Here is an 11,475-nt window from a genome sequence, read left to right as displayed (position 1 = left end):
TATTTATTCTATTTGATATGGACTCATTAAATATGCAATCCTGGACCAAAGAGTAAGACCGTAATCAGGTCACCCTAAAGTTCCTATTAATTGATAGAAATATCTTTGGTTAGAGCTAATTAATTATTGGTAACTGATATGGACATGAAAAGGTTTTGAAAATATTTATATTTTTGGGAGTGGAATAAGGTAGATTAGAATTTTTATTTTCTTGCTATGTTTTGACAAGGGTAGAAACCCAAACTTTTCTAATTATTTATAAATCATACCAAAAATACAAAAAAAATGCATAAAAGAAAAAGTTAACCTAACAACCATCTCTTATTTTTCTCCACGCAAGCTTTCGATTACCATTAAATTAACACTATATAAATCTCACATGCAAGACTTGCTGCGTGTGAGATTCTATACGGGCCTGCGATGGAAGGGGTTTGGTTGGGGGTGGAGGCGTCAGGTGTGTGGCGCATCATGATATTATTATGAGTCCCGACATCAGCAGGCTTTCATCTCTGCATCACGTTCCATCTCGACTTCCCTCGTTGTTCCCCAAAGTCTTCCTCCTCTGCCGTAAGACGAAGTCCAACTCTCTCTCTCTCTCTCTCTCTCTCTCTCTCCCCCCTTTCTAGAACAGCTTGACACGGGATCCAACATGCGGTAAAAGAGAGCGGCCAATAACACAAGGGAAAGTTGACAAGAGAGAGAGAGAGAGACAGAGAGACAGCAAACGATCTGACAGATACATGCGCATTAGATCATGACGATGCGCATGACGGTTCGTTGTTCTGCTATATTTTCCAACCTCCCGTTTAGATCTTCACCAACCAACCAATCCTCCGTCGTCGCCGGCATCCCTTGGTCTTCCTCTGTTTTCGGCCACTTCAAATCCCAGGCCGCACCCGGCAACCATCACAACATCTGCAGCAGCAGCAAGATGGGCGACCATGAGACCCCCAGCTTTGAGAAGCCCAGGCATGTGGCCAAGAAGGTGCTTGCCAGGTCGCAGCAAGAGGGCGTCGGTGCCAGTGTCAGGAGGAGCATAGGAAGGTAACATCTCTTGATCCATCTTCCGTATAGGTGTCGTGTGATCGATCTCATGCCGGTGTTGTTGGGACTCTTGATCTCCAGCGGAGCACTCCGGAACCTGGATCCTTTCCTCATGCTGGACGAGTTCTCAGGTTCGACTCTTGATCTCCTCTTTCTTTCTATTGCTCTTCTCCGATCATTGATCATGGATCGTGGCTTCTCTATCGTTGACCTCCTTTTCTCTTCGGCATCACAGTCTCTGCCCCTGCCGGATTCCCGGATCATCCTCACAGAGGTCAGCGATCTTGGTCATTCATTGATCTTTAATGCTTCTTCCTCTTTCTCATGTTACGATCTCTTCCTCAGGTTTCGAAACTGTTACCTACATGCTCCAGGTAATGATTCTCGCATGAGATATTGAGTAAGAGGGAAGTGTTTTGATCGGAGAGAATCTAACAGTATGACTGTGATCATGTAATCCAGGGAGCTTCCACGCACCAAGATTTCGCCGGGCACAAAGGCACCATCAGGGCAGGAGATTTGCAGGTAATTAATTCACCCGACATGTAATCCAACGTTCAGGTCTGGATCACCATGATTCATGCTTCCATCGTCTTCCAGTGGATGACTGCTGGCAGAGGGATCATCCACTCCGAGATGCCTGCTGACGAAGGGGAAAACACAGGATTGCAGCTGTGGATCAACCTGTCCTCCAAGGATAAGATGTAACGTCACCTCCTCCTCCTCCTCCTTCTCGACCTTTGATAGCCTTCGCTGTGACATGCTCACCTTGTTGATCCCGTCCCAAGGATGGCGCCGAGGTACCAGGAGCTGCAGAGCAAGGACATCAGCAGGGTGGAGAAGGACGGCGTGGACGTCCGGATAATAGCCGGAGAATCCTTCGGGGTGCGCTCACCGGTCTACACCCAGACGCCGACCATGTATCTCGACTTCACGCTGCAGCCGGGCGCGCAGGTTCACCAGCGAGTCCCCGAGGACTGGAACGCCTTCGTCTACATCTTGGAGGGGGAAGGCGTGTTCGGGGACCCCAAGGCGTCCCCTGCGACCAGCCACCACACGCTGGTGCTGAGCCCCGGCGACGGCCTCAGCGTGTGGAACCGGTCGGCGAAGCCCCTGCGGTTTGTCCTGATCGGCGGGCAGCCGTTGAACGAGCCCATCGTGCAGTATGGCCCCTTCGTCATGACCACCCAGGCCGAGATCCAGAAGGCCATCGAGGACTACCATTACTGCAAGAATGGGTTCGAGAACGCCAGGCATTGGAGGTCTCAGCAGCAGCAACAGCAACAGCAGCAGCAGTGAAATGATCGAACAGGTTGAAGACTGTCATTAATAAAGGAGTAATGCAAGGAAGTGATTCATTTACATCAAATCGAACTCTTTACTGTTGACTAAACAATGTGGCAGTTCATTTGTGTTTTATCCTTGTTTTTACCCATCAAGATTGCCTTCTTATCTTCCTTCAGTGGAATTAACAGCACATTTCTTGCTCTTCAAACAACATTTGTTCTACTCTGCAACTGCTTGTGTTTCCTTGGCTCATCAAGTTCTGGTGATCCGATTAAGAAGCAACTGGCACGGCTGCGAGCTGTGGAGAATTCGGACGCGCGGCCTAAAATCGCTCGTCTCCATCCATCTTTCCCGCGAACACCACTCGTCCTTTCATCTCGCAGCTGCTTACATCGGAGACTGCCCACCACCTGCTCGGTGATAGGCCCCACAGCGTCCATTCTGATCTTTTGCCCTGCGCGTCAAGCAAACCGCTCGCCGCAGAAGATGTCATGTTCTACCGTTACATCAGTATCATCCTCGGTTGCTGCTTTTGCCTCTGCGAGCCGCCGTCGGGACGGGGTTTCTCTGGAAAACGTAGCAGCAGCTTAAAAGCTTCGTATCGAACACATCACGTGGTTTCGGTACTGATAGGAGAAAAAGAGAGAGATGCGAATATCCAATTGTCACGTCCGACGCGCAGTCAATGTTTTTAGGTCAATATAAACAATTATGTATCTCACTTCTAAAAATGCTTAATTGAAATGATCGAATTGGCTACATTTTGATTTGAGCATCAAATAAATCCGTTGATGAAACATGCTGTGAGATTGGGTTCTAAGTTATTATGGCATCTTATGCGTGTGTTGATCGTCCTTTGTGAAAGTGATGATTTACCCATATTCCTTAATGATATATTTTATTGACTTGAAATTTTGATTTGAGAAAAAAATAATATTCATTATCTTTTCTTTTTTTTTGAACCAATAATTGAAGTGAAAATTTGTTGTTTAATCTTTGTATTCTTAAGCCTTTGGGGATATGTATTCAGCGGTCGGAGTATATTATTACTTGATTTACGAATTCTCCAATTACATATATTCTTAAGAAAGAAAGAAAGAAAGAAAAAACAATCGATTTAATTGTTTGAAGAATGAGCTAAGACGAACACATTTGTCTTCTTCCTTTTAGATTGTGGCTGATGGTGAAAGGTTTAACTATCCAAAGCACAAGGATTATGATGACTATTCCATGTAAGTGTTAGAAAAGAGATCAAGAAATTTTTTGGGTTAGAACATCTGTTCATGTAAGTGTGTTCATTTCACTGGTCAGAATAAATTTGTTTAGGGATGCCATTACATGATAAGTTCTTGTTGTATCACTTGTACTTCCAAGCCAATCGAGTCTAAGCTTGTTGTGCATTACAAGTAGAATTCCCACTTCGATTGGAAAGAGATGCAAATAGCTAAATGACAACAGCTCAAGTCTATCATCCGATCACTTGGGATTACCTCCACAGTGTTAGTCTGCTTAATCGTATCCATAAATCAACGATAAGATCACATGGACATGATGATGTGGTTCGTCATCCTCCATAAGTCCATTCCAACATGTGATTTGGGTTTCCTGGTCTATTCCATCCGCAAAGGACATCTACAAAAGGGACAAGAGGAGTGGATGTGACACACACATCGACCTCGTCTGAGGCATGGCAGGAGAGGAGAAAGTGACTCTCGAGAGCTTGAGGAAGAAGATGGCAGACTTCGCGAGGGAGAGAGACTGGGAACCATTCCATAGCCCCAGGAACCTCCTCCTGGCCCTGGTACTTCCTCCTCCTCCTCCTTCTCTTCTTTTTCCCTGCTTTGTTCCTTGATGAGACTCTAACGTCAAACACCAGCCCTCGTTGAGTTCTGGCCCCTTCGCCTTGTGCCTTTGCTTGTAAATGCTTTCGATGTATGGTAAGGGATGAATTTGGTGTTCTTTCTGAAGACATGCCTGGGCAAGGCGAAAGGGGAAGACCTCAGAAACAACCCGAGTCTTGAGATCATTTCCTTTGTTGTTCTCGATGAAAAAGAACCAAGTGTTTGAACGGAAGATTTCTGTCTGCTGTTGGTTTTGTTTTGTTGTTGGTTTCAGGTGGGGGAGGTCGGGGAACTGTCAGAGATCTTCCAATGGAAAGGTGAGGTGCCCAAGGGGCTGCCAGAATGGGGAGAGGAAGAGAAGCAGCACCTGGGAGAGGAGCTCTCAGATGTGCTGCTCTACCTTGTGAGGCTCTCAGACATGTGTGGGGTGGACCTGGGGAAGGCGGCACTCAGGAAGCTGGAGCTCAATGCCCTCAAATACCCTGTCCAGCCATGCAAGGGCTCCTCTTCAGGGAAGAAGCACACTCACCACCCCCCCACCAGTGCAAGCAACTCCAGCACCGAGGACCCCAGCAGTGGTGGAGCTTCTGAGGACGCTCTGCAACGCTAGCCTTCTAGGTTATCTTTTTGGTCATGGATAGGGGCCATTTTGGGGTAGACAGAGAAGCAGGGAAGGGTCTTATTTTGTTGCATGGGCACCATCTCGGTTGGTGCAGCCATTGCTGCCCGGGAGGCTAGCAGACAAAACATACTTAAATGCAATGCTGTTTCCTCATCCTTTATGCTGCCACAGGCCTCAGAGACTGTGTGAGGTGAGGCCCCCTTTTTTATGATGTCTAGGCTTCTCACGGTGAAGTTTGCAGTGAGAGAGGTACACGACACCTCTGCCCTCATAATTGGGATCCTATAAAGTTGGGATCGTCAGATAAATGGGAGGAGGAATCCTATCAAGGACAGTGCCATCAGAGGTTCCCTCCTGCCACTTGTGGTACTCACTCCGGAGGGATCCCTTCCTGTTGGCAATCCAAGTCTATATATCCTTCGAGATCTGGTGGATTGATTTGGTAACTTTTCCGCATGCTCTCTGCAACCGGCGAGAGGGCCCTTTTGTCTGCTTTGGGTCTCGTCGTCGCCTTCAATCTTTGCTCACGAACAACACCCACCAATTTTCATTCAACTGTGGGTACTGTTCCTCTGTCATCATGCCATCTGATCTCTATTTCTCCATTGTCATCACCTCGTAGGGTTTGATCTTTTCTTTCTTCGTACAGTGTATTTGCTATCTTTTCTCCCTCCCACTTTGTTAAACAACCATGGCTGTTGATGTCAGAGTAAATCTGTTCTTATCGGCGCCTCCCGCAGGAGAGCCGAGGCCGTATTGATGTAGTTGTAGATGAAACATCAGATTGAAGATCAAATTTTGCTCCGTAAATTTACTTGAAAAAATAGCACGAGAAGAGTTTTAGAGTTACTAGGACTATACTCTCTCTCTCTCTCTCTCTCCCCCCGAGCAAGCTTCGTCAAAGCAGTAATAGAGGAAGACCGCTCTTATGATGACTACGTGTATGAGCCTTATCCTCCTGGGATTAGGTTTACTCCCAAAGACGAAGACCTCATCGTGTATCTCACATTGAAGGACAAGGCAGAACGACTCCCCAGCAATGTAATCCAAGAAGTGGACCTCTACAAATACCACCCGGGGACACTTACAAGTACTTCCGTTCATCTTGTTCGCAGAAAGATCATGTTGACGATGTTGAAGAAGAAGAAGAAGGAGGAGGAAGAGAAATGTGGGAAGATGAAGATGACATGTTCGACAATGATGATTTCAGCGGCTTGCTCATGGGTGATATTTCTAATTTGGTTTAGGAAACTGATGGTTGCTTTCGTCTTAGGTTATGACAGAAAGAATTGAAGGAGTTAGGCATTAGTTTGAGGACTTGATCATATGATTCTTTGGTTTTAGGTTTCGTTGCTTGAAACATTTGCTCGATAGAAAGGTTTTTAGCATAGTACCGTTGCCGTGAATAAATGGAAATCTTAGCACGATTGCATGGGCATATGGAATTTATTTAGCACCTAATTGGTTTATATTGATTGTTTGTCTACAAAATGATTCCTGTTGTGAGACTAATTAGCCCGACCCGATGGATAACCTATTGTTAATGATAGTATTTGTGTAGAATTTGATTCTTTGCCTTCTTTCTATATCTATTATAGTTTGATCTTAATTAACACCACACTAATCCAATCATGAAGGTATTGATCTCATTCAACTTTGAAGGGTGTTCCCAACAAATATCCCTTCAATGGTTAACTTAGTTTTCGATTCGAATGATTTGATAAATGACTTGAATAACTTTGAAAGTTGTTCAGGAGTATACATAAGGAACCTTTTTATAGTGGGTATTTTGGACTATTACTCTCGTGATCGACGTAGATTACAATGGATGATTATTCATGTGTCAATTGTGTATCGATCACATGTTAATCATGTGTTAACGACTCACGTGACACTTAGGTGATAACTACATGATGTCGAGGTAATAACCACATGACATCGAATATATTATCATGCAACATTAATGTGATAGTCACATGATGTTGAGATGACATCCACATGACAATTAAGGTAATTTACTATCCATATGACATTGAGATAACAACCATGTATCGTTAATGTATTATCATTTGGTGCTATGGGGGAGATGGCATCTGGATCTTTTACAAATCAATTATAATCTTTATTCACTTAGTCCAAATTATTTATCTAAGTAGATTGTGGAGCAAATCCAATAAATATAGTCTTGAGTCTTTCACTACATATCTCTGATATCGGCGTATAATCTTTGGATTATTTCAGTCTATGTTGCAGTAGAATCTTAAGACGAGCTGAATAATTTGCATCGTATAGAGTCTTTATGCTGTAATCTTCTACTCGTACAAAAGGTGAGATACGTACGTACTCATTTGGATTCATCGCAGAAGAAAAGCTAAGCAGGTGACGAAACGTCTCCGCCATTATTGCATGGGACCTAATTCGGGAAACCTTCATGGGATGGAGTCCGCCACCGAGTCCGCTGCCTCGGCCGAGGTCGCAACCTCCCCTCGTCCGCACCTCCCCCGCTCACACGCGTCGGCCAAGCAAACTCAGATCCCAATACCAACTCACACGTAGCCCATCAGTCCCCGTGGTCAGCTGAAGGCCGTCGCCTCCTACATATAAGGCCAATGCAGGCACCTCCTGCTGGCACGCATTGGTCGAGTTTCCTCAATGGAGGTGATAGCCGAAGAGGTTTCTGTCCATATAGATGACATGGTGAGCAAGGAAGAGGAGCAAGAAAGAGAGGATGGAGAGGGAGTAGAAGAAGCACAGCAGACTGTCACAAAGAACTTGAACAGGATGGATTCGCTTGAGATGGAGGCTGGCAAGATCTCTGTGATGCGCGGTACCTCTAAAGTAAGCATGAGGTTCTACGTTTCTCTGTCTCGTCTGTTAATTCTACGGCCATATAACTTGAATGTGTAGTGCTTTCCCATATTTGATATCGTTTTCCATCTAGTTTGCTTAGGTGTTTGATGCATTGGAATTCTCATGTCCTTGCTCTGTTTCATGGCTAATTAGTTCTGGTTCTAAACATTGCAGGTTCTTTCGACAGCTGCAGTAATGCAGCTGGCTTTTCAGAGCATCGGAGTGGTGTATGGAGACATCGGAACGTCGCCGCTGTACGTGTTTGCCAGCACATTCTCCGACCGGGTGCCGAGCAAACACGACATCGTCGGAGCTCTTTCGCTCATCATCTACTCGCTGACTCTCCTTCCCCTCATCAAATATGTGTTCATCGTCCTCCGGGCTAACGACACTGGAGAAGGTGGTGGATTTTCCTGCCTATATTTATGGATCCAACCGTGAATACGAGTTCATGTGCATCGTTCTGTGTCTCTGCAAATGACAGGGGGGACTTTCGCCATGTACTCGCTGATATGTAGGCATGCCAAGGTGAGTGCAATCCCTAACCAGCAAGCAGAGGACGATGAACTCTCTGCTTGCACGGCGAAGTTCCGGAGCAAGAATCCGAAACGGGCGAAGAAGATTAAAGAGGCGTTGGAGAACAGCAGTTGGGCTAAGACTATCCTTCTCTCTCTGACCCTCTTCGGGACTTGCATGGTCGTCGGAGATGGAATTCTAACTCCTTGCATCTCAGGTCTGATCAGTCAACTCTCTTTGTTGGTGCCTTTCTTATCAGATGGAGATTTGTCTTGCTCCTGACTGTTGGGAGAAATCTGACGACGCAGTTCTATCAGCAGTAGATGGAATCAAGAAAATGGATGCAGCACTGAGCAAAGGTAAAGATTATTCACTTCGGAGAGCTACTTGATGTTGACAGAACTTTGAAGGTCAGCTAATTAGCACTGTTTTGGTCGATGGAATACTAGATGTAGTAGCGCTGATATCAGTGGCTGTGCTGGTGCTTCTCTTCTCCGTTCAAAGGTTTGGGACTGACAAAGTGGGCTACACATTTGCTCCGGCAATCCTCTTCTGGTGCTTGTTCATAGGAATCATTGGAATCTCCAACTTGATCCGCCATGACTCCACAGTGGTGAGGGCCTTCAACCCCATCTACATAAGCTCCTACTTGAAGAGGAATCCGAAAGAGGCATGGATCTCCCTGGGAGGAGTTGTTCTCTGCATCACCGGAACAGAAGCTATGTTTGCTGATCTGGGACACTTCTCAGTGAGAGCAATTCAGGTACTTCACCCTATTCATACCTCAAATTCCAAACTCATAAGAAGCCTCCCTTTCAATCTAATAAAATGTTGCTAGGTTGCATTCACTGGATTGGTTTACCCCTGCTTACTCTGTGCTTATTTGGGACAAGCTGCATACCTGTCTAACTTTCCTGACCATGTGGCTGATGCCTTCTACAAGTCTACTCCAGGTGAGCTTCCATTCAAAGAAGACTGTAAGCAGATTTGTGATCATGAGTTGCATTGGTTCGAATTCTTATTTTGCTGCTTGCAGAGTCTGTGTACTGGCCCATGTTCGTAATCGCCGTCCTGGCTTCCATAATTGCGAGTCAGGCGATGATCTCGGCCACATTTGCCATCGTGAAGCAGTCGATGGCCTTGGGTTGCTTCCCTCGAGTCCGCGTCGTCCACACCTCTCACGAGCACGGAGGGCAGGTCTACATTCCTGAGATAAATTTCCTTCTCATGTTCGCCTGCGTCATGGTCACAGCCTCCTTCAGAGAGACGTCCAAGATCGGGAACGCCTACGGTAATGCTTTTTGCCCGTGTGTTCTTGATCTGCCGTGGACTAACTGCTGCTTCCGCGCGCCACAGGGATCGCGGTGGTCGCGGTGATGATCATCACCTCCTCTCTTCTCATCCTAATTATGCTGATGATATGGCAGACAAGCGTTGTCCTTATAGCGATGTTTGTTCTCGTGGTCTTCTCCTTTGAGCTCCTGTACTTCTCATCGGTGCTCTACAAGTTCAGTGAAGGAGGCTATCTTCCACTGACACTTGCAGCGCTGCTCTTCTTCGTCATGTATGTGTGGCACTACGTCCAAAGCAAGCGCCACGCATTCGAAGTGGAACAGAAGGTGTCTGCAGAGTACTTGAGTGGGCTTGGTTCCAACCTCGGCGTCGCTCGGGTTCCCGGCGTCGGCCTTCTCTACACCGAGCTGACGCAAGGCATCCCCGCAATATTCCGCCACTTCCTCACCAACCTCCCCGCCATGCACTCGGTGCTCGTTTTCGTCTCCGTCAAGTACTTGCCGGTGAGCAACGTGCCGGCAGAGGAGCGCTTCTTGCTTCGCAGAGTTGGTCCGGAGGATCACGGGATGTACAGGTGCATCGTGAGGTATGGCTACCGGGATCGGCGAGTCGGCTGCGAGGTCTTCGAGTGCCTGCTCATGGCGCAGCTCAAGTCTTTTATTCGGGTGGAAGCCATGGAGGGAGGCTGCCGAGAGAAGGTAGAGGCAGAGGAGGAGATCAGGTTCTTGGAACGCTCCTGCGCCGCAGGAGTCGTCTACTTGCTGGGTCACAGCGAGGTCAGGGCGAGCAAGAATTCCAGCTTGGTGAAGAAGGTGGTCGTCGACTACGTCTATGATTTCTTGCGGAGAAACTTCCGGCAGGGGCTCGTCGACCTTCAGATACCCAACAAGAACTTGATGCAAGTTGGCATGAACTACACTGTTTGATCGTATTACTCGAAATCAAGGAGACGAATGAATAAATTCTGTCTCACCCATCGATTTCAACTTTAGAGCACGATATCAAACGCAGATTGAATTGAGCCCGTGAGTTAAGATCGGCAGTATTAGGAGTTCACGGGCAGATCTAATCACGACCAAAATATAGTTTATATGGTGTAAGCTTTTCTAATGGTCTGACGGCGGAAGAGGAATAGAGAGGTCGATGACTGCAGCACGTGAGCACGTTTGTATTGCCCACCGAGAATGTTGAAGAAGATGAGCAGATCCAGATCTGCAATCTGCTAGCTAATTTAACACACAATTTCAAACCATTAATCATGTATAATCCATTGCTTGGATCTAGTAAAGAAACAGGAGATTATTTGCATGAACTTTGATACTTGTGCACACAATATCACACGTTCAACAACTAGACAGCTACTGCTGGATGCACCGGTCGACGACGCATGACACTGCTTATTCCATGCACTTGATATCACGAAGGAGTAATCGACATCTGATGATAAGCACATCATCCCAATGACTGAACCTCGCCACCTCCATCAACAATTTGCTGGTAATTTGAGGTTGCACTTTGGAGGCAGCGTCATGGCCAGGCCGGGGTCGATTCCCAGCGCGGGCAGCAGCGGCGAGTTCTTGTAGGAGCAGAGGCACGGCAGGTCTGCGTTGGCGAGGGCCTTGCAGCACGCCGCCGACGGCGGCGGTGGATTCGGCGGCGTCACCGAAGGCTTGCACGCATCGAAACCTTCCTGTGTCATGTTGCAGACGGCTTCGCCGCCCTCGAAAGTCATCGACAGCAGCAGTATGGCCATGGCGGCTGTCCTGAGAAACTCCATTGCTGCAATGCTGGGAGTACCAACTGCTGAATTGGTGCATATATATATATATATATATATATATGTATATATATATATATACATATATGTATACATATAACGAAGTTTCTAATGACTCAAATAAGGTTGATCACACGATTAATAGCCCGTTAACTCTGAGTTAATTTGATTGGGTGAGTGGGTTGTGAGTAGGCTGATTTGATGGGTTTGGGCTGGAGTTATCGGAGATTAGCAGATATGTATTA

The 11,475-nt window shown here is 46.6% G+C and overlaps 3 protein-coding genes across 3 annotated transcripts; all 3 read left to right on the top strand.

Annotated features, from left to right (window-relative positions):
• The first annotated feature begins 475 nt into the window (after positions 1-475).
• Positions 476-2,521, top strand: LOC103968475 (pirin-like protein). Its single transcript, XM_009381711.3, has 7 exons — positions 476-1,044; positions 1,126-1,175; positions 1,280-1,318; positions 1,390-1,418; positions 1,507-1,569; positions 1,645-1,748; positions 1,833-2,521. Exons 1-7 carry the CDS (start codon positions 755-757, stop codon positions 2,341-2,343), a joined length of 1,086 nt encoding a protein of 361 aa, XP_009379986.2. The 5' UTR covers positions 476-754; the 3' UTR covers positions 2,344-2,521.
• A 1,455-nt stretch (positions 2,522-3,976) lies between these two features.
• Positions 3,977-4,947, top strand: LOC135595820 (uncharacterized). The gene is made up of 2 exons (XM_065087220.1): positions 3,977-4,132; positions 4,447-4,947. The coding sequence occupies exons 1-2, from the start codon at positions 4,019-4,021 to the stop codon at positions 4,780-4,782; spliced, it is 450 nt and encodes a 149-aa protein (XP_064943292.1). The 5' UTR covers positions 3,977-4,018; the 3' UTR covers positions 4,783-4,947.
• A 2,500-nt stretch (positions 4,948-7,447) lies between these two features.
• On the top strand, positions 7,448-10,623 carry LOC103969784 (potassium transporter 5). The gene is made up of 8 exons (XM_009383432.3): positions 7,448-7,632; positions 7,819-8,044; positions 8,129-8,377; positions 8,469-8,519; positions 8,610-8,923; positions 8,999-9,113; positions 9,197-9,451; positions 9,517-10,623. The coding sequence occupies exons 1-8, from the start codon at positions 7,489-7,491 to the stop codon at positions 10,377-10,379; spliced, it is 2,217 nt and encodes a 738-aa protein (XP_009381707.2). The 5' UTR covers positions 7,448-7,488; the 3' UTR covers positions 10,380-10,623.
• Positions 10,624-11,475: the final 852 nt, after the last annotated feature.

This window comes from Musa acuminata, chromosome BXJ1-10, assembly GCF_036884655.1.
Source record: "Musa acuminata AAA Group cultivar baxijiao chromosome BXJ1-10, Cavendish_Baxijiao_AAA, whole genome shotgun sequence".
Taxonomy (NCBI): Eukaryota; Viridiplantae; Streptophyta; class Magnoliopsida; order Zingiberales; family Musaceae; genus Musa; species Musa acuminata.
Note: the sequence above shows the minus strand (reverse complement) of the source record. Positions and strands in the feature narration are given on the sequence as shown.